Below are 21,955 nucleotides of genomic sequence, written 5' to 3' on the forward strand. Positions count from 1 at the left end.
ATGTCAACAGATCCCACTTCATCCCCCTTCACCAACAACACATCAACATCCTTTGACAACGAGGAAATCTCTCGCGTTTCATTGCAGCCATCACCCTCAAAACGAAATACTTTCCCCTCCACACGAGAATTATCTAATGTAAGGCGATTAGCAGAAGGGACGTCACTACCAACAGATGGTACACCATCAATTTCAAAATCTTCAACATCTTCAGGAGCAGCTGTCCCTGTAACATCAGTTTTACTTCCCTCGCCATCACAAACAAATCCATCACTTCCACCATCCTCTTTGCTCAGTTCCTTTGCATCATCATCAGCTGTGGGAATAGCTGCATCCTCTTTGCTCAGTTCCTTTGCATCATCATCAGCTGTGGGAATGGCTGCATCTTCTTTGCTCAGTTCCTTTGCATCATCATCAGCTGTAGGAATAGCTACATCCTCTCTGCCCAGTTCCTTTGCATCATCATCAGCTGTGGGAATAGCTACATCCTCTTTGCTCAGTTCCTTTGCATCATCATCAGCTGTAGGAATAGCTACATCCTCTTTGCTCAGTTCCTTTGCATCATCATCAGCTGTAGGAATAGCTACATCCTCTCTGCCCAGTTCCTTTGCATCATCATCAGCTGTAGGAATAGCTACATCCTCTTTGCTCAGTTCCTTTGCATCATCATCAGCTGTAGGAATAGCTACATCCTCTTTGCTCAGTTCCTTTGCATCATCATCAGCTGTGGGAATAGCTACATCCTCTTTGCTCAGTTCCTTTGCATCATCATCAGCTGTAGGAATAGCTACATCCTCTTTGCTCAGTTCCTTTGCATCATCATCAGCTGTAGGAATAGCTGCATCCTCTTTGCTCAGTTCCTTTGCATCATCATCAGCTGTGGGAATAGCTGCATCCTCTTTGCTCAGTTCCTTTGCATCATCATCAGCTGTAGGAATAGCTGCATCCTCTTTGCTCAGTTCCTTTGCATCATCATCAGCTGTGGGAATAGCTACATCCTCTCTGCCCAGTTCCTTTGCATCATCATCAGCTGTAGGAATAGCTACATCCTCTTTGCCCAGTTCCTTTGCATCATCATCAGCTGTAGGAATAGCTGCATCCTCTTTGCCCAGTTCCTTTGCATCATCATCAGCTGTAGGAATAGCTACATCCTCTTTGCTCAGTTCCTTTGCATCATCATCAGCTGTGGGAATAGCTGCATCCTCTTTGCTCAGTTCCTTTGCATCATCATCAGCTGTGGGAATAGCTGCATCCTCTTTGCTCAGTTCCTTTGCATCATCATCAGCTGTGGGAATAGCTACATCCTCTTTGCTCAGTTCCTTTGCATCATCATCAGCTGTAGGAATAGCTACATCCTCTTTGCTCAGTTCCTTTGCATCATCATCAGCTGTGGGAATAGCTGCATCCTCTTTGCTCAGTTCCTTTGCATCATCATCAGCTGTAGGAATAGCTGCATCCTCTTTGCTCAGTTCCTTTGCATCATCATCAGCTGTGGGAATAGCTACATCCTCTTTGCTCAGTTCCTTTGCATCATCATCAGCTGTAGGAATAGCTACATCCTCTTTGCTCAGTTCCTTTGCATCATCATCAGCTGTGGGAATAGCTGCATCCTCTTTGCTCAGTTCCTTTGCATCATCATCGGCTGTGGGAATAGCTGCATCCTCTTTGCTCAGTTCCTTTGCATCATCATCAGCTGTGGGAATAGCTGCATCCTCTTTGCTCAGTTCCTTTGCATCATCATCAGCTGTGGGAATAGCTGCATCCTCTTTGCTCAGTTCCTTTGCATCATCATCGGCTGTGGGAATAGCTACATCCTCTTTGCTCAGTTCCTTTGCATCATCATCAGCTGTAGGAATAGCTACATCCTCTTTGCTCAGTTCCTTTGCATCATCATCAGCTGTGGGAATAGCTACATCCTCTTTGCTCAGTTCCTTTGCATCATCATCAGCTGTGGGAATAGCTGCATCCTCTTTGCTCAGTTCCTTTGCATCATCATCAGCTGTGGGAATAGCTGCATCCTCTCTGCCCAGTTCCTTTGCATCATCATAGGCTGTGGGAATAGCTGCATCCTCTTTGCTCAGTTCCTTTGCATCATCATAGGCTGTGGGAATAGCTGCATCTTCTTTGCTCAGTTCCTTTGCATCGTGAGCTGCATCATTATTTGTTTTATCGTTATCACTTCCTTTTTTTTTCTGTTGGAGTTCAGTGATTGTGATGTTGTCAATGACCTTTTGCGCGTTGTCAGATACGGCTTTATCCATTGATTGTTGTATTAGATTGGTTAAAATTGTTTCTTTACCTTCTTGTTCGCCATTTGTGTCCAAATGTTGCTGTTTGTTTATTGTTTTGCCGTGTTGCAGTGAGTCAAATTGATTGTGTATCGTTTGTTCATTTTCGTGTGTGGTAAGCGGTTTTTCTTGCTGGTTATTGTTTGTTTCTTTAGTTGTGAAGTCGTCGCAAGTTTCTGTACCCTCTTGTTTAATTTTGTCACTGGCTCGCCGACTTGGAACTATTTCTTGAGCGGCAACGGTATCGTTAAGGGACGGAGTGCCACCCTCGCTACCTGTTGACCCCTTCAAAACCGTGTTTTCCCCTGCGTTGTTCAAGAGTGTTTGTTCCGCTGACAGGGCATCCCCTGGTTGTTGATGCATGGGTTCTGTTGCTTGTATTGACAGCCGATTAGAAGAATTGATTTTGTGTTCTAAATTTTTCGGTGTTGTCCCCCCAGTTTGTTTTCCTGTATCTTGTTCTTTTGATGTCATTTCCTTTCCCTCCACTATCGTGGTAGGCTGCATACCGTTCGCCAGTTCTTGTTCTGCATGTTGTTGATTCGGTGATTCGCGTGTCTGCCGCTCTTTCTCATCTATATTTTGGCATTTTCCCACAGGAGTGAGTTGATCCCTTGTGACAGTGGTGTGCTCTTGGCAATTTCCATTGTTAATTAACAGTTGAGAAGTATTCACCCCTTGACAACCGTTGAATTGTTGCTCAGTTGCTTGACAAGGTGGCTGTTGGTACTGCTGGAGAGCCAGCCGAAGAGACATGACCTCTTTCTGTATAGCAGTGGTTGCACTCATTATGTATTGTTCAGAGCTCTCCGTCGCGGTGGTTCCTGCAAATTGTTCTTCGGAGCAAACATTTGTTTCGTGTTCAACTGCACTAGGTACCGACTTTTCATTTCCTGGGACCAGTGCGTCTTCGTTGAACCCCAAAACTCTGTTAACTTGCGGGGCAAACACCTGCTCCACTTTATGTGTGTGTAGTGTCTGTTGTTGTTGGTTGCCCTTATTAGTCTCGACTTCGGTGGCCGTTCTCACATCAGCGAGATGCCCATGCAGATATTCTGTGGTAACACTACTGATGTGTTCTTCCCAAAAAGGCTGAGAAGTAGGCGGCTCCTTCGTTTTCACACTTTGTACTTGGCTCCTTTGGTTCTGTGAGGATTTCCTCCTTTTCCCCTCCAGAAGTTCATACAACTTGTGAACGTTGTTCAGTTCACATGTAGTAATGATGTCACGAATTGCAGCATCACTGAGTTTGCCGTCGTGTTGTATGGATACCTCCACCATATTTGAATTTCTAGAATTAAGTGCTACCGAAACATTTCCATGCGGCACCCCAAGAGAGTGTGCGATATCTTTTTCATATGCCTGACATAGGTGAAACGGTACCACGCGCAACGACGTGTTTTGCTTGCTCTTGGGAAGGTCAAGGAGGAACATTGACTCTCTGGGGACCAACTTGGGCACCATCGCCCTTCGTGACATCTTTTGTCCCCTGCCTTCTCCCTTCTTAGGAGACATCTCGCTGAGGGGCGAGGGAGTGCTCCGTTGCGACAACAGACATGGCTTTCTAGGGCTTGAGCACGCTAATGTTGCTGTCAATGAGAACGTGTCACCCAACGCGTCATACTTGAGGCGTCGCAACTTGTACCGTATATGCTGCTCCGCCGTATACAGTGCCTCCCTATTTAATGTTTCCTCGAACGCTACATATTGTATGTCGTCAAGCATATCTTGACTCATTTCCTCCCATGCTTCTGCCGCGTCACCTGCACTGCTGGAGCGCTGTGAAGAGCAAGTAGCAGCGAACCCCGGGCACCCCCCTTTTGCTTCCATTTGGCTACTGCTCACTGCACCTGGGCTGGGGGTTCCCGTCCACCGGGATGTGTCGAATGTCTTCCCGGTGCTGTTCAATTTGTTTAAAACTTTACTGACTATTGCCCCTGTCTCCCCCTCGTCGCCAGCTGCGCCACCCATATACACTTCGTTTCGCTGCGGCGAGCCTTCTTTCCTATCGCTGCCGCTCCGTTGATTTCCCTGTGTATTTCGGTCCTGTGCCACCACAGCAATTTTGTACAAGTTCCCAACATGTCGTACGTTATCAGGTGTCAGAAGAGTGTAGGCGCCCTTGTTCTTATCAAAATATGTGATAAACACCACGCTTAGTTGTAAGAGCTCTGCGTTCTTCTGTATAGTTTCCAATACTGTCTCTATTGTCAGGGGGCCGTCGACATGCGGTGCCCCAACTAGCATGGAACCAACCAGCTCACCCGAGTCGGATATAAACTCGAGAGACCAGTTTTCTCCATTTATTGTGCCCTCCAGACGGCTTCCACTCGCACCCTGAGATCGGGGGTAACCCCCTTTGCCCCACGTGCCATCGTAGGTTGATTGCAGCGATATGTCACCCGACTGTTTTTCGAAACGAGACAATGGCCTACTGTAAGGTTCCAATAAATCCGCACTGTACGTTGAAGGCGTGTCCCTGCCGCTGTGTAGGTTTCTGCCGGCTTGGTTGGGGCGTTCGCTGCCGGTAGCTACACGACCATCTAAATATCCGTCTCCCGGATGTGCCCTAGAGGTAAAATACATGTATCCCCGCTAAGGGGGCGATAGAACCACTGCTTGTTGCCTACAAAGGGGCAATCCTTACCTCCTCTTTTTCTTACCCTCCCCTCTCTCCTACTATTACGCAGTCAATGCTTTCTAATGTGAAGCCGCTCACCGCGTTAAATGAACGGGTTTGCCGAGCGAAGGGAACAAATAATACTGTGCGAGTGCGCTTTTATCCGTGGCCGTATGTTCATGCAACGCCAAGAAGCGTGTAGGGAGCACGAAGTCCCTCTCCGTCACTTCAGTCGGGAGGGTTGCTCGTATTGTTACAAGACAAAGGTGCTGGAAAAGAAGGTGTTGCGGAGGTTTTTTCTTCCTATTATTTCGACTTCTGACCCTGAGTGTGGAGAGAAGCACATAGTTCACACAGAAAGTAGTGAGGAAAAACGGGTGGTGTGAGCGAAAAGGAGAGTGTCAGTGTGGCAAAATATACACATCCATCCAGTTTTCCCAAACATAATTAGAACCAAACTTATTTTGTTGTCTGTGAAAAAAAAAAAATACGTTGTACTGTTGGATATCCTACACACTTTTAAATTTCGGGGTCCGTGCAGGCGTGCTATTGACGACTGTAGTGTTCGTACCCGTTGCGTGGTCCGGTAAGGTGCTCGGCAGTCCCAGTTCCACCCCTTGTGAGAGGCGTGGGTAAGATGTGTAAAATTTCATAAATCACCAACTCGTTGGCTTAGTGATGGACGCAACGGAATGTCCCTCTCTCTTTGCATTTGCCCCCACATTGGGTTCAAATGGATGCATGCCGTTGACGGTGGGGAAGATCGAAATAAACGGTGGTAATATAGGAGGAGATTAATGGGTTACCAGCGATTTTAATCTCGTTCCGTAAATATAAGGCTTTCCCCACTCCGCGCCAGCAAGTCACAGAAGAAGAAACTTCGAGCAGGTGGTTACTAAGCTGAAACCGCGCCAGATATACGGTTCTTCGTGGAACAGAGTACTGATTACAGAAGTATGAAGAAACATTTATCGCTTTGTTCGTAGGGGTGAAACTTGGCATGTAGCACAGCCAACTAACATCGTCGCCGTGGTTTACCGGGCATCCTCTTCCCTTGTGCGCTTTGCCGTTCTCCCACCCTCGTTCCATTGCATCGCCCTCTCTGCGCTGCGTCGACGCCGTTGCAAGAATTCAAAGCTCCTTTCCCACACCTTCTCCAACTCCAACCGATGCCGCTGAAAGCCAACCCTCGCCAGCTCCAGTGATTCGTCGGTATTCCCTAACCAATACTCCCTGGAACCCTCTGTGAGAAGTTTCAGCAGGCGGTCCCAAGCCTCACAGGTGCCCATCGTGCGGGTTACGCGTACTCCCGTCAGAAGAACATAGACGGGAGTTTTGGCTGCGTGCATTGTCTCCATAATGTGAATAGAACCAGCAACTAATGGGCGGAGGTGTGCAAGTAGGATAGGGAAGCTCGCGCACTCCGGACGACCAAAGACAAACATGATTACTCCGCCATCACGAACATGTTTGACAGCGATCTGCAGCTGCGGAACAAGGAAACTAAACCATGGCAACACAGGATGCCCGTCATTCGTGGGTAATTCACCGCTGTCGCCACTCGTTTCTTCCTCGCGCTGACCGTAGTCCTGCACGGCACCCCCATTGACGAAGTAAAAATCCCTTCCCTTGATCGCACGGTGCTGTTGCCAGTCCTCCTCCAGTATACTCCCTTCAATTAACTCGAAGCGTCCCTTTGATGTGGGAAAATTTCTCCATGAGGAATCGAAGGCAATCCCACCACGGTCAACAGGAAGCGAAACTCCTATCCCAGACCATCGAAGTTCTGTCACAAGGTACTTCGAAACCCCTCCGGGTGCGCATCCAAGATCAAGGAACGTAGGTGCCGCCGTGGCATCTCCCGCTGACTGCTGCGCCGGGCGAGAGAGTGCTGGAGGAGCGGTACAGAAGTATTCCGGCGCCACTGTGCGTAAGACACGCTTCGCATGATCACAGTAGCGCTGGCAGAGTTTACTAACATCGGTTCTCGCAAAGGAGGTAACCGGTGCCACATGTGTGCCGCTGCTCGCCTTCTTGGAGTCCTCCTCAGGCCCGCCTTGGGTTGAGTGCCTTTGACGTCGCTGATACCACATATCCAGTGCCTCAGACCTCCAACCCTCGTCGCGTTCGGCAATGAGCGCGCGGTACGCAGTGGACACGGTCAGAAGATAATCCCTCCATCGGCAGCACCGACTACTACCACTGTTAACAACGGGAGCAGAGTTGAGATTCATGGTTTGCCCATTTTTTTCAAGAACAACGTTATCGGGGGTTTCCATCCAGTGGTACCTCAACCACTTTCCTTCCCTTCCTATAGTGTTTGCAGTCGGTGGTGAACACGCTAAAGGATTCCACAGAGGAGGTGTGTGTGTTCGAGTGGGGAGTGGGGCAGGCACCCAGCCGAAAAGAGGCACTGCGGATAGAATAGGGTGCACGTCCTCGTCGCACAACTGCAACAGGATGAGGGAAAGCAACGGAAGGAGTTCTTCGGACGTTGTGAGTTAACGTTACAATTCGTTCGCTGAGAAAAACATCTCCACTGACTCATTATTTCAGTTCGCTTCGGGATTCTTCTTACTCCTCTCGATATTGTAAATGTATAATTTCTTGAGGGCACCGTCGGTGCACTGACCGAAGGCTACGTTCTCCTGAAAGCAGTCCGTTGCCCACCGCTCCCCGGCCTTTTCTTGACATTTCACACCAGTGTTGTACTCTTTTGAACAGAACACCTCCGCGATGCCCAACAAGTAGGCGCCCTTTTGCCTTTGGCATACAAAGTTGATATCATCGTTAACACGTGACTGGAGGCATTGTTCAAGGTCGCGGCGCTGCTGATCGTACGTCTGGGAGAACTTGTCTGCTAGTTGGTTAAATTCCTTTGTATTGCGTGACATTCCCGCCCATTCATTTAAATAGGGAACGAATCGGTCCGATAAAAGTCAAATAAGTAAATTGAATGAACGAACGATTTATCGCGTCACTCCTGCTCACCTCACCACGCAGTGAAGGTGGTGCTTTGGTCTAAGTATGGGAAATGGGTGAAATACAGAAAGCACGCATAACAGTACACGGAAGGAGAACGAAGGTTGCTTGAAATGGTACAATGATGTTGCAGTTAAAGTGGTTACGCGTGAAGTCGATTTAGGAAGTAGGGAATCACGTACGAGAAAGCATAAGGCGTTATTTTCCCTTCCCCCTTCACCATCCTCTCAGTGAGAGTTTACTTGCTTACGTTAGCTTTAATCGCCAATTTCTTACACACAACGGAAATGCATGCTTGGAGCACCCAAGCTGGCCCCGCGTTGTGCTCCAAAGGGATCTGAAAACACATAACAGCCGCTACACCGCAATTTTTGCGCGCCACAACGTAGTCCTCTGGATTCCTCACTGACTAGCGATGTCTTTCCAAGAACATGCGCACGCCAGACGTCCCTATCAGCCTGCCAGAAAGGACAGCACGCGCGTTCTGAGCACTCCCCTCATCCACAAAGGAAGCCAATACTCGTTCTTCCAAATCCACGGCGCCGTTATTTCCATTGGTCGCTTCGTTGAAAGAGGGGTCGAGCGGAAAGGACCTGTTGCTATCAATTTCGCTATCCGCGCTTTCCCTTTCGGTGGGCACACTTACGGGGGTGGCGATTACAGTGTCCTCAACATCCACTAGTGAAAGAAATCCCTTTGCTCCATTCAATGCTCGGAGTACAAGCGTGCGCGGTGCAGGAGGGACCAGCAGAACATCAACTAGACATGCCTCTTTCGAACATTGTGTTTCCTTTAATGGAAATATCTCAACCTTCCACTGGCGGCCGCATACCACAGTGTTCTGCAACCGGTCACGCATGGCTATGGCTGCCCCCTTGTTCTGCACCTCAAATGTGAGCGTCGCGCCATCTGCCTCCTCCATTATACCCGCCTCCGATATGAACTTGCTTTGAGTTGGCAGCATGCGCCGGACCATGTGAGTATAAATAGTGTCCATCCTAGTTTGCAAATCGGAGGCGATGAATGAACCGTGGAGGATGTCCGCGTCTGGGGGCTCACGTTCTCTTTTGCAGGGACACTTCCTTATACCTTTGGGTTGTTCGACAGAACTGGCGCATTGTTTTCCATCTTCCCGATGTCCGCTACTGTGATCCTCACGCTCCAGTTTTTCCATGTTGTGTTTGCCTCTCCTTTTTTCAGGCGAGCCTTTGATACTGTGAAATCGTTCACCACGGGGCATTTCCGACAAGAATACTTCAGTTGGGTGACAAAGGTTATTCGTTGAGAGGAATTGATGCGCACTCTCCCTGCACGTTATTCCGGCCTTTTTGTCCGGGTGTGCGTGCGGAGCCGCTTCACACGATCTGTGTACAACTACAGCAAACAAATAGATGGGTATTGATAGGAAAGAAAGCGGCGGTATTGGAACCAACAATGCCCACAAAAAAAAAAAAAAAAAAACACCGCCTACGGCGGTTTGTGGAGAACAAATAGCGTAGTAACACTAGGATGAAAGCGGAGCACATCCGCAGGGTGTAAAAACGGACAAAAAAAACGATGATCAGCATCTTCTTCCGTCATATGTGAGGTGTGTTTTCCCATTTTTTCTTTTTTTGTGTGTGCGAAAAGAAAGAGGAGAGGGGGAAGAAGTTTCATCACTCCAGCTAGAGGCTATTCCTCCCCCCGTTCAATTCGTACAACTTAGTTTATTCCTACCCCCACCCACCTCGTCTCTGATGGACCAGCGATGCGTCCACCAATAAAAGCTCGCGGAGTACAGAGGAGTACGCTTTTTCTATGATGAGCAGGAATACATGGAATAAGTAACGTCACCAACAGCGCGGTTGCAAACGTCGTTTGTGTGCTTCTTCCATCCTTTTTTTCTTTGTTTACTTCTTTTCATCTCCCCCACTTAGTCGCTTTGCCGGTTGTTGTTGTTGCTGCTGCTGTTGCTGCTGCAGCACCCACGAAGTGGTGATACACCATTTCCCCAGCATATAGTTGTGAAAGGCTGTAGGGCTCACATCTGGGTGCTGCTTTTGCTGTGGTTGCTGCTGCGGTGAGGAAAAGGAAACGTGTGACCCCTTTATGTTGAATGAATTTGCACTCGCCTCATTTGCGGCTGCGCCTCCACAAACTTCTTGATTGGCGGCTCCCACAAAACAATCCCGACTACCTGGTTGTTTAGCGCCCGTACCCTCCGCATCGGTGAAGAATGGTAATGTCTCATTTGTAACGAACGGCATTACGCACTCCACCATCCTGTTGTCTTGTCGCATGTGTTTCATTAGTGTGACACACCACACATCCGTAGCCAACCGGCACTCCCTATTTAAGTTCCAGAAGGCCTGCATGAGCTCACTGAGCAGTTCGTGCTGTCTGGAGTGGGATATACAATCGCCATTTCCTGTGGACTCTGTTTCATACGGTGGTGAAATCTGACGGCAAGAGCTCGGGCAAGTTCTGCCACCAAGTGTTCCTTTTTGGGGGGTTTCTGCTTCTAAAGGCTCCACATAGCCGCATGCCTCTAATGCCAAACTTAATGCGCCAATAAAAAAGGGTTGAGGCGAGTGAAACGACCCCCCTTCAGTCTCACTGCTGTCACTCCCGTCTTTTGTAGTGTGGGACTCATCCACACCCGTAGTTCCCGTTGTTTGTGTGTCGTAATAATCGTCCGTGTTCCTTTCATCCTCTTCTCCAGACGCCATCGGGACTGGGTGGGTTTTTGGCAGCCCAACCCTACCGCGGCCTCCACTCTTACGTTTCCTTCTGCCATTGCTGCCACCACTCCCGCGGCTGCTGCCCCTACTGCTGATTCTTGTGGGTGACGCCACTTCATGCCGTTCAGAAGTTTGTTTTCCCACCCTTTCCTGTGCTTGTTTTTCCCCCATCATGCTCAAGCTACAAATTTCCTTCCTGTTATTATTAAGAGAAGGAATGGAGTCACCGCATCCCGACAAAGAGTTAACGGTGTTCGAGTGCTGACAGCGAGAATACCACTCCTCCGCTAATTCATGATACTCCAGCATAATGTCGACAAAAGCACGATGACAGGGACGTTTCAGAGAGATGTCGGCGGCACCACTGCCGGTCTGCTGCGGTTTTTGTGACGCTGCCACCGTCGGTGTTTGCCTTCCTTCCTCTCCCCTTTTATCAAGTAACGCGCAGTCGAACCATTTGTCCAGTAACAGCTCTTTAGCACTTGGCCGCCCCGTCTCTGCCGCGCATACGCAGCGCTGCACAAAGGAGGCGAAACTTAGCGACCACCTCCCCCTCCGTAACCGTGGGAGAGGTCTGTGGTGAAGCCGCATCCACCATGGACACGCACCGTCAGCAAGGTGAATGGCAAGTAAGCCAAGCATCCAAATGTCGTGCGCGGGTGTGAGAGGGCATCTGGGGTTGTGTGTGTTATGTGTTGCTCGAATCCTTGGACCAGTGGTGTTGAATGCAGCTTTTTTGCTTGTATTACTCCCGTCCCCATGGGAGGGACGAAGCTTTGAAGTTGGGATCGGGTCGTTATGTGAAGAGGAATCGATGCATCCACTGTTACTGGTAGAGTTGATTGTATTCTCCTCTATAATGCACTCTGGTGGGGGCAAATACTCTTGTTCCTTAACAGTAAATAAGTGGAGCGCATCCATCGTTGGCGAGTTTCTGAAACCCTCGACTGCTTTCAGTGGTAGAGGGTATGCGCTTGAGTAGCAGGAACTTCCACGCAATTGCTCGCAATAACCGCGCGGTCCACTGACCGTTTCTTCACGGTCTACGCTGTTGCAACATTTTGCGAAAGTGCTAAACAGAGCTTGCTCAACCCTTCCGTAGTATCCGTCGGAAAGAATGACATGGTTAGAAAGCTCTAGCATAGCGTCGTTATCCTCTGAATTCGAAATGACTTCTGCAGACGCCCTAGCAGAGGTTGCAGCCTCGTCAAATATTACGGCTGAGCTCCTTCCACTGCTGCTTCTGGAATGTGTGTGTCTGACGGTAACACTACTATAACGCCTCGTGCCACTGTTTCCCAGTTCGGCGGTTATTGAGGAGGTGAGGGTGCATCCCTTTGGAGTTAGCGGGGCAACACCATCCTCATTTGCCGCCGCGACAGCTTCCATGACGTGAGAAGTGAGAAAGATGTTTGTTGCCTTCACACTTCCATGCGCTCTGCCCATGGCGTGAAGAGTCGCAAGTTGTTTTAAAACACTACGGATAATGTTTCGAATAACCACCTCACGGAGCACGTTAGATGGTTGGTTGGTGATCGACCAGTTAAGAAAAACATCATACACATTTCCTTGCGGAACGAGTGGCAAGGATAACGCAATGGCAAATTGGGGAACCGTTTTTCCTTCTTGTGGCACAGGTGCACCGGGTAGGTCACCCCTTGTGGCACTTGGCGTTGTGGTGTCGTGCGCAGGACCAGTTGTACCAATTTTGAAAGTGGAAGCCGTGGTGCCAGTATGCAGTCGGTCCACAACGGCCCCTTTGCCGTAGTCGAGAGAACTGGGGTAACTTGTACTTTTACTCCTATCCTTTGTACGCGGTACCGAATCGTTGGATGGTCTGCGAACTCCGGTGACACCCTTTTTCACGGCTTGGAGCGAGATACCAGATTTGCAAGTCGTATCAGAACTTGGGTTAATGTTTGTCGTCAGAGCCCTGTTGACTGAACTTTTCTGTTTTAAGGATGTGCTGAAAGCCTTGGATGCCTTGTTCCCAAAACGAGTAACAGGTTCGGCCTTCACCGTTGGTCCTTGTGGGCATGCATCTTCTTTGGTCACCGAAGTTTTGATTTCACCAAGAGAAAAAACCGAGAGACCCAGAATGGGCATCTGACCGCTCAGTATGTTACTGTCCAATCCATTACTTTCCTTGGGTCCGCTTTTCTCGTTGGGAATTGTAGTGGAAAAAGTAAAGTCCCCAATGTCGCCATCGACTGACGTGGTTACGCCCGCTTGGTATTGGACGGTCGGACCCGGTTGGCTGGAAAAACTGCCCCCCGGGCTGTATCCCCTCGCGCCACTTATCACTGATTCCTTCCCACCTCCCACACTCATTTGGTTTCGCACGTTCGCGCAACTGTTATTACTAGCAGTGTCTGACACTCGCATCGAAAGCGCAGAAAGTGGCGAGGCCACCACGTCATGTGCCATTTCTCTCGTTACCGCTAAGCCAACCCGACGTGAAGTTGCCTGGGGACTTACAAAGAACTCCGCGCCCCCAATTTCGCCAATCCTCTTATTGGTCTTCACTAAAGTGTCCACAGAGCTCATTCCAGTTCCATTCGCCTCTGCAGAAGCTAGTGTAATCCCCTCTCTGCTGCAATGAGTAGTAGATTCCGGTGAAAGGAGGATTTCCTTTAGTTGGAGTTCCAGTAACTGAGGAAAATCAGCTGGCAAGTTTCCAAAGGCCAGTTCTCCTCCCTCTTGCAAACCGCCACTGTTGCGGAGTGGGCTCCCGGGGTCGCAGCCACCACTGCAACGGTCACGTTGAGGCGTGGGTGAAACTGCCGCACTGTCTGTGCGTGAATTAGGATTAGTTACTACCACTGTCCCATTAAGGGTATCAGAGAGCTTAGAGAGTCGATGTAACAGGACACCATCAACTACAAATACCCGCACGACACAAGCGGTGTGATTCTTGCACAAAGTACCACGTACAATCCTGCTTCCACGCCGCACGTTCCGTTGATAATCGGTACCACAAGGCGCATGGGGCTCATTCGGGACTGGAGGCTCGCTCGCGAGACTCGCGTAAATTCCTACGGTGTTGGTTTGGTGCAAAGGTGGTGGTCGCAGATTTAGATTTGCATATGGAGAAGGCTGCAGAGTCTCACTGTGGGAGGGTCTCGCGAACGTTGCCTTCTCGGGTGAGCCATTACTCCAGCACTGACGGGTCACGTTCCGCACAATAGACGGGAGACGTTCCTGAGGCCAACGTTTGTTAATTTCCACACCAGCGTAGGCTTCGTCAAAGATGCGACAGAAAAAACCATTACCCATGCACACCTTCTCCTTTTCCACTGGTGTGGACACGCACTGCTGGTGTTCGGCTACAGACGAAGAAAATGTTACCTGTGCTTTGAAAGAACTCGAGAATTGTGGGAGTTGGCGCGGCCGCTGTTTTCGAGGGCCCTTCCCTATTTTCCGCTGCATTTTACTGTTAGTCAACATCAAGCAGCCAGGATACCCTCCCACAAATCGGGACGAGCTCACAACAACACTAGTCCACAAAAACGGCAGTCAGCGGAAAGAAGTCAACGGGGTAGAGCACAAAAGAAACACTTAACTAGTGACAGGGATGGTAAAAGGAATGCATAACACCGGTGATGGAAAGACAACCGAAGAGATCAACGATAGTAGCAATCAGGGTTTAAAAAAAAAAAGCGGTATGGGTGCGGCACCCTTTTTTTTTTTGTACTACTTGAGGCCCTGTTGTACGCACAAATATATATATATATAGATTTGTGCAAGCTTATCATCGCCACCTCATACCCTTCGGAGAGAACTGACAGTCTACCTCACAACCGTGCTGAGACAAATGCGTGGACCGCTATCCCGTCCCCATTCTCGCCTCATTCCAATCGTTTCAACTCTCTTCCCTCTTCAAAATGCATGAAAGCAACAAACCAAAGCAAAGGTGAGAAATTGTTGGAAAAAAAAGGGAAAAGAAAGGAGGCCTTTGGGTGAAGCGAAAATAACATTAAAAAAAAAGAGATTGATGGGAACTAATGCGACTCAAACTCCCGGGGTGTGTCGCCGCGGTCAGTTAATAATATACCGCCTTTTATGTACTGCCTTCTCACCGGTGGACAAAAGGAAGCAACCGAGATGAGGGGACAGCACCAAAAGACAAAAGACAAAAAGAGAAAAGCTGCGTCGGCATACACTAGATAAAGAGGGGAAAAAACATTGAAAAGGGGAAAACAAGTGCGATCAAGGAGGCAAAAAAAGAAAAATAAAGGAAAATCATCGAACTGGGCAACAAAAAAAAAACGCCATCCGACCCTAGTACAAGAACTAAGCAAACAAAGAGAAAGGGTGAGCGACAACGACAGCAAAGATACTATAAACGATTGACGCACATATACACATACATTGAACGTGCTAGCAAGACCTACGCCGTAACAAAAAAAAACATGTTAACTCGAAAATTAAGCGAGGACTCTCTTTCTCCTCTTTTCACCACTCAGAGGTTATAAATAACCGCACAACTGCATCTCCCCCCTTTCGTCGTTTCGCATCCACACAAGTGATTCCCGTTCATTCCGGCACTTTCACTACTACTGACTCCGTTACTCCGACATTATCTTTTCGTACAGAAAAGCAAACATATCCGCCTTTCCCTCATCCACGTCGGGTTTCGCTTGACCGAACTGCTTGTTCCCCACTTCCTGGCAATCATACGTCTCAGTGAGTTGGGCGGGACGTTGCTCTTCACCTACGCGATGCATAAACGACAAACGGGGTCCTTCAGACTCAAGTTTGCTACTCAATTTTCCTGACCCCGCTGTGCTGTGAACTGTTAAAGCTCCGCTATCCGCACATGTGAGCTCGGTTGATACACACACCGCTGAGCACGTACGCCGATGTGGGCAACCAATCGCGGAATGGCGGGGTGCACTACTGGCGCGACCATCGCCAGTTTGTTCCTTCTGGGTTTTTGGATGGCTACCATCCCCTCCGGTGGCATGAGAACCAACGGAGGGTGTATGGGCAGGCCCATCACAAATTAATGAGGATGCTGAGGTGGACAACCGAGAAACCACTCGGGGAAGCTGGCGGTTGCTCCTTTCTTTTTCCTCCTCCCCTTCCCCCAAATTGGCGTCTGCAACCATGGAATGTGGAACAAGCGACAGTTTCTTCGCTAGTAGCGCCCCTTGGCGCATCCACGGATGGGTGAGCGCCTCACAAAGCTCAAACCGCGTGCGTGGCTGGGGATCTAGGAGAGATTGAACGAATGAGATGGCCACTGTGCTGACATTTTCCCAGCGGCTGCTGTTGCACGCCGGCACGCAAAGCTTCTGTTGCCACATCGTCGCCCGAGATGTTCCATTAAAGGGGAAACAGCCACTCAAGAGCACATACGTCACAATGCCAACCGCATAAGCATCCAACTTGCGGGCCTCACAGACAGCTATGGTCTTCTGCTTCCACCCCCTCTGCAAAATCCACTGCAATATTTCTGGTGGCAAATACCTTTCAGTACCACAAGGTGTGAACGATAAAAGTGTATCATCGTGGTGATGTGAATCATCCTCCAGCAGTGAGGAAGGTGCAGGACACTCATGGTCAGTAAGCGGAACCGACGCACTTCCCTGCGCTCCGGCGATAGCTCGCGTAGGCATGGCACCCTTCGGCTGTCGGTCCTGCTGTGTCCCATCCTCTTCATCACCCACCAAAAGGGTGGTTGGAATTTTTGCTGTTGAATCACTTGTCGACCCCGCTCGACTGAGGACTGGTGGAGTGTTATTTGAAATTGCAACCGGGACCGTTACCCTGTGAGACAACCCCTCGTCGTCTTCTGATTCTTCTTGTTTGCTCTCAAGTGTCCCTTCTCCACCAGCGACATCATCCACGCGCCTCGGTTCTTTTTCCACCTTACCACATGAGGCGAAGGATAACTCAGGGAGATTGAAACCCCCACCAACTGCCACAGTGCCACTGCTCTTGGGACTTCCTTTTCGGATTATGGGCTTCCGTGTGTCGCTCCCCTCTTCCATCTTCTTTTCTACTGAGGGATTTCCAGTGCCGCTACACCTTGACGTATGCATTGACAGGCCAAAATCGATGAGGGTTACCTTCAACAGCCGTTCCATCTCATCGGTAGCAGTAGAAACGTTGACGGAAACTGGCTCCCACCACCTATAAGACGAAGACCGTGCTTTACTGTCCGCAACTTCGGTGCGGTTGCCGCGTTCACACCCATCTCCCGTTCTCTTGGTGTGCTCCTTCTCGGTCCTTCCAGACACATCCTCCTCGTTGTGAGTGTGACTTCGGTTTTTCGGCCTCGGAGAAGACTCCACACTACCACCCGTTTCCATAGCTTTCCGGATAATACTTATTGATTGATCGACTCGGGAAAGCAGTATATTCTCCAGTTTTATGTCTCGATGCAGGACCTCCTTGACATTGTGCAGGTAATTGACCGCTTCCACAAGCTGATAAACTATTAACGAAGCATGCGCCTCATTAAGTGGTCCATGCGCGCGAACGTAGCGCAGGGCATCGATATTACCTTTACCCATGTCCATAACAATTGCAAACTCCTCTGGAGTTTGCAGTGTTCCAATAAGGTGGGAGCATCCGCTGTGCTCGAGAGCAGCGAGGATTGATACCTCTTCTGCGATTCTTTGCAGTTGTCGCCACTCTGCGTCACTTTCACTTTGTCGAGGATATTTGCCACACGCGCAATGTTGCGCGGAAGTGCTCGAAACCACGTGCCTCCCCATGTCACTTTCCCCCCTTCTCGCTGCATGGGGCGCCACCTTGTAACGGCCGCCTCGCTCCGAACGCACACGAGGAATTACTTTTATCGCCACAAAGGAATCACTTGGTCCAGCACTACGGTTGCAGTTGTCTGCCCCACATGAGCGGCCACCGGTTCCTTGAAACAGGGGAACGGCCCGATACACTCGCGAAAAAGCACCACAGTCAATGTAGTCCCTACCTGGATGAAAAGCATAGAGATCCTGTAAAGAGTCCACTATCTTGCATTCGTGCAGTGCCGATAATACCCCGGCTCCGTTCTTGTTGCTAACAGAGCCGGTCACGCCACGGTCTCCGTCCTTGTGCGTGGTGACCGACTTGCTACAAGGACAAATGCCATCATTACACACAGTTTCGCAGTTAGTATAAGTTAAAGCAGGAACGGAAGCCGCTCGTTGAGGAGCCCGTCCCCTTCTTGTCCGGGACTTTGTCCTCCGGTAGTCCATTTGAGCTCCATAGAAATCCCTTTCGCTGGCAAGCAGATGTTGAATTTGTACTGGCCCGTCCACAGACCTCAATGTTTTCTGCACTTCGCTGCAGCATAGGGCACTGGGTTCATCAACCGTGAACACAAGGACCTGAGGATGATGAAGTGCAATAGCCGTGCGGCGTGGATGCGCCCGTCTACCATAACAAAGATGTGTGACAGCGGACTCCATAGCGGAATTGGCCCGTCGTCTACGCAATGAGGGCTGTTGTATTGACTTCGGTATCGGTGACTCACTCGCTTCTGCTGTTGCTGCGTTTTGTGGGAACAAAAGTTCCGCTACCGCCCTTTCCCTTCTCCGGCGCCATGGTCTCAGGCGATCCACGACAACAGCTTCTACAGCTGGAAGTGCGTGGAGTGCAGGAAGCATATCATAGAAACCGCTATCCCGTGCCATATCTAACTCCCTCCCCCAGTCGAAAAACAAAAAAAAAAGAAAAAACTCAATCCCCGTACTGCACAAACTAAACTTTCGTACTGTATTTCTGTGCCCACTTACTTGTCCCTAACGGAAGTACTGATTTTCGTTTTCGAGAATCCTTTTTCTAACAGTTCTTCTTCAAGCTCCTTTCCCCTGTATTTTTTGTTGTTGCGAAGGGAGGGGAGCTGAGGGAACAAAACAAAGAGAAGTACCAAAAGAGTCTTTGCATTTGGGAGAGCAAATATCCCTTTTCCTGCAGGTAGGGGTAGGCGTAGAGGAAATACAAATACCAACAGTGATGTGGGTCCTCCAACACAAACTTGAAGCACAAAAAGGCACCCACGCAATTCCAAATCCATTGTATTCTTGGTAGGGAGTTGTCCAAGAAGTTCAAAAACATACACAAAAACACACGCCAGCAAACGTAAGACGAACAAGGAGGGAAATGGGGTTCACATCTTGGTTTGTTTTTTTTTCTTTTACCAAACGTCCCCACCGTTCGCCTTTTCCCCCTTGTCATAATCACATGCCAATGACTGCGGCCACCCCTATACCTTCCTTTCGTCCATATTTCCACTCACCCTTTAGTTTATTTCTTTCTCCCTTAGAGTCATGTCTCCTTCCTCTCTCTCTCTCTCTTTCTCTCTTCTTTTCTTTTCTTTTTTTTTTTCTTACTCCCCTCTTCCACCCATTCAACTCTCCGCCATGCCTCGTCCCGTGCACACCTTTTTTGCGGTCCACTTCCTTTTTCCCCTTCAACAAATCCACCACCCGCCACCGTTCCACTTCTTTCACCTCTTATTTTTTTTTCTTCCTTTTACCCAAAAAATGTTTATTACATACGCCGCACCGCAGGGGCATCGTAGAGCCCATTCACTTCCCATTGTGGAACTAATATATCGCTCACCATAAACGATAGCGGCACTGGCGGCTGAAGCGGTTGCCCAACTGTTTCTTCAATAGCCCGCTCAATGGCTGATTCGTTCAAATCCAGTGGGTTGACAGGCGGGAGCGGGAACCGGCGATGCTGCGACCCTCCGCTACGCCAGGAGGATTGAAGGGCTAAAAAATAGCTTTTACCAACAGGTAATCCTTCTCCCCACAATTCGCGTGTATCATCGCCATGAATAACACCGGAGGTGCGGTTAGCGGGAAATGGGACGCCAGCACATGTGAGTGGGACATGCGGCGATGTGGACAACACGCCGCTGCTTTGATTATGGCGGCCCACCTGCCACTCACGTGCAAGCTCCGATTCCTTTACGGAAAGCCATGAACGTCGCAACATCGAGGCTTCACCAAACGGTATCGGTAACGGTACTACTCCTGCGCATTCAGTTGGAACAGTTATATTTGGCATGTGTTTTCCTCCTGATGTGGCTGAACGGTGCTCTGACGCCCCTGGGTCCTTTTCGGTATTATTGGTATAATTGCAGATGCCGGGGGAGGAGCCTCGCTGACCCATCAATGGGGAAACGCCACCGGGCAGCGCCAGTGTCGATAAATGCCCCACGCGCCCTTCACCTTCCCTTCGCCTCCTCGTTTTTCCCACACAATCAAATCCTCACGAACCTTACTAATATATGTATCTATCTTAATATATATATATATATATATATATATATATATGTGTGTGTGTGTGTGTGTATGTATGTGTATGTGTTTGTGAGTACTTATCCTTATTTGCTTTTTTTTTCTTTTGCTTGCTTGTGTGCTATCCCCTCCTTTATCCTGGTGCTCCTTTTCTTGCGCAGCCCTCCCCTTTCTCCTTCCTTCTTTGCCTTTAAGTTGTCGTATAACTACAAATACCCTTTTCTTTCTTCTATCCCTCTAGAAGGGATTAAAAATATGAATTAAGTTGTGTCTTCACCACTTGCGTAAGTGTGGTATTGTTTCCTCTGCCGCTTCAAATTTTTTTAAGGAGGGGGAGGGAAAAAAAAAAATCTCAACAACTGCAGTTCCTTTTCCTCTTCTTCACTTGACGTAAAGATGGTCACGTGATTAAGATTCCGTGGGTACACGTTGCTGAAACTTCTCTCGTCTTCCTTTCACTAATGATGTGTCCGGCTTTTTTTTCTTTAATATATATATATATATATATCTTAAAAAGAAAAACTTTTATTCGACTACTACTACTTCTCCTGCTGCAGCGTGTGTCGCTTTCTTCGGTTTTATTCTTTATTTATTTTGAAACTTCTCGCCCTTGCGAACAGAGACGACACAACACTTTGAAAAACCAGATGAGAGATTAAAAAGAAAAAAAATTGAAAAAGTAAGAGACACCCTTTCCCCTCTTGTTTCTCTTCCTTCCCTCTTTCTACTTTACAATGAAAAAAAAAAGGGTAAAATAATAATAATAATAATAATGTATCAAATATTTATTTATTTTATCCTCTTTCCCTTGGCGTTATCCTCCTCTTTTACGGCTGCTCAAGAAGATTAAAAGGAAAAAAAACAGATGCTGATAGATTTTTTCTGTTTTTTTTTGTCTTCATACTGATAGAATATTAATATTAAAACAGTAATGGTCACACAATCATTTATCATACGAAATATTATGGAATAGTTGCGGCAACGCACGCTTAAGCAGCAATGAGGAGAAAAAAGAAAATTTTATTTTTTATTTCGTTTTAAAGCATTTTTTTTTTAAAAGAAAAAACAACAGAACCCAAACAATTTTGAGCTATCGCCTCACCGTAGCAAGGGTGAAAGAATAATAAAAATAATAGTAATGGCAACCAGAAACTAAAAGTAAAAAAAAAAAAAGAAAAATGACATATTCCTCTCCTTCCCACCTTTTCACTCGCCCAACCCCCTTTTTTTTTCTTTCGGTTAAGTGCGAGCAAACCGCTCGTCACCAACAGGAAGCGAAAAGGGTCAAAAAAGAAAACAAAAACAAAAATCGTCCAGACGCGCAAACGAAGCAGTTGAACGAAATTGTTGGAGGAAGGAAGGAATGAAGGGGGAAAAAAAAAGAAAGAAAAAAACATTAAACAAGTGGTGCTCACAGTGTAGAGAGTACATGAACTTTAAAATAGGAAAATAATTTAAAGAAACTGAAGGCAAACAACCCAATGGGTTAAGCTCAAACAAAATACAAATATTCTTGCGTTTCCCATACACCGTAGTTTATTTATTTTTTTTTTGTCATTTTGAAAAAAAATTATATCCCTTCCTCCTTTCTCTTTTCTCTGTTTCTCGTGTTTTTACTTGCTTGATTTTGTTTCCCTTTCACTCTTATTCCACTTTCTTGCGTTCCCTCAGGTGATGAAAGGAAGAATTTATCTTTTGTTTATTTTTATATTTGCTTTAGAGGGGAAGAGAAATAAGCAAGGGCCGGGTGTGTGAGAGGGGGAAAAAAAACATAACAAAAATAAAAACAATTGGATTTTAGTTGAGGGCACAAAAGTAAGTAAAAATATAAATTTTGATGAAACATAAGTTTATTCTCTATATATTCATTCGAATTTTTACAGAAGTTGTGTATGAACACACATGAATATTTATATAAATTAATTATAAAAATGTGAGGCAGGATGGAGTGAACGGTGAGCACCGCCTATCCATCCAAGTAGAGAGGGGGGGGGGAAATATGCGTAAAAAACATATATTAATTTTTTTTTTTTACTACGTCACCCTTTCTTCATTATCATTCCTCACGCGCTGCCAAGCACA

General features: G+C 48.0%; 8 protein-coding genes and 1 pseudogene across 8 annotated transcripts, besides 1 other annotated feature; 1 reads left to right on the forward strand and 8 right to left on the reverse strand.

Annotated features, from left to right (window-relative positions):
• TbgDal_IX800 lies at positions 1–2,046 on the forward strand (annotated as a pseudogene).
• Positions 1–2,046: a sequence feature.
• A 3,896-nt stretch (positions 2,047–5,942) lies between these two features.
• Positions 5,943–7,187, reverse strand: TbgDal_IX810 (hypothetical protein, conserved; the record flags this gene model as incomplete). The annotated part of the gene is made up of 1 exon (XM_011777977.1): positions 5,943–7,187. One exon carries the CDS (start codon positions 7,185–7,187, stop codon positions 5,943–5,945), a length of 1,245 nt encoding a protein of 414 aa, XP_011776279.1.
• Positions 7,188–7,460: 273 nt separating this feature from the next.
• Positions 7,461–7,802, reverse strand: TbgDal_IX820 (hypothetical protein, conserved; the record flags this gene model as incomplete). Its single annotated transcript, XM_011777978.1, has 1 exon — positions 7,461–7,802. One exon carries the CDS (start codon positions 7,800–7,802, stop codon positions 7,461–7,463), a length of 342 nt encoding a protein of 113 aa, XP_011776280.1.
• A 497-nt stretch (positions 7,803–8,299) lies between these two features.
• Positions 8,300–9,130, reverse strand: TbgDal_IX830 (hypothetical protein, conserved; the record flags this gene model as incomplete). The annotated part of the gene is made up of 1 exon (XM_011777979.1): positions 8,300–9,130. One exon carries the CDS (start codon positions 9,128–9,130, stop codon positions 8,300–8,302), a length of 831 nt encoding a protein of 276 aa, XP_011776281.1.
• Positions 9,131–9,779: 649 nt separating this feature from the next.
• On the reverse strand, positions 9,780–14,057 carry TbgDal_IX840 (hypothetical protein, conserved; the record flags this gene model as incomplete). Its single annotated transcript, XM_011777980.1, has 1 exon — positions 9,780–14,057. One exon carries the CDS (start codon positions 14,055–14,057, stop codon positions 9,780–9,782), a length of 4,278 nt encoding a protein of 1,425 aa, XP_011776282.1.
• A 1,121-nt stretch (positions 14,058–15,178) lies between these two features.
• On the reverse strand, positions 15,179–18,256 carry TbgDal_IX850 (protein kinase, putative; the record flags this gene model as incomplete). The annotated part of the gene is made up of 1 exon (XM_011777981.1): positions 15,179–18,256. The coding sequence occupies one exon, from the start codon at positions 18,254–18,256 to the stop codon at positions 15,179–15,181; it is 3,078 nt and encodes a 1,025-aa protein (XP_011776283.1).
• Positions 18,257–18,404: 148 nt separating this feature from the next.
• On the reverse strand, positions 18,405–18,800 carry TbgDal_IX860 (T. brucei spp.-specific protein; the record flags this gene model as incomplete). The annotated part of the gene is made up of 1 exon (XM_011777982.1): positions 18,405–18,800. One exon carries the CDS (start codon positions 18,798–18,800, stop codon positions 18,405–18,407), a length of 396 nt encoding a protein of 131 aa, XP_011776284.1.
• A 315-nt stretch (positions 18,801–19,115) lies between these two features.
• Positions 19,116–19,745, reverse strand: TbgDal_IX870 (hypothetical protein, conserved; the record flags this gene model as incomplete). The annotated part of the gene is made up of 1 exon (XM_011777983.1): positions 19,116–19,745. The coding sequence occupies one exon, from the start codon at positions 19,743–19,745 to the stop codon at positions 19,116–19,118; it is 630 nt and encodes a 209-aa protein (XP_011776285.1).
• Positions 19,746–20,910: 1,165 nt separating this feature from the next.
• Positions 20,911–21,270, reverse strand: TbgDal_IX880 (conserved hypothetical protein, unlikely; the record flags this gene model as incomplete). Its single annotated transcript, XM_011777984.1, has 1 exon — positions 20,911–21,270. The coding sequence occupies one exon, from the start codon at positions 21,268–21,270 to the stop codon at positions 20,911–20,913; it is 360 nt and encodes a 119-aa protein (XP_011776286.1).
• Positions 21,271–21,955: the final 685 nt, after the last annotated feature.

Source organism: Trypanosoma brucei, chromosome 9 (assembly GCF_000210295.1).
Source record: "Trypanosoma brucei gambiense DAL972 chromosome 9, complete sequence".
Classification (NCBI taxonomy): domain Eukaryota; phylum Euglenozoa; class Kinetoplastea; order Trypanosomatida; family Trypanosomatidae; genus Trypanosoma; species Trypanosoma brucei.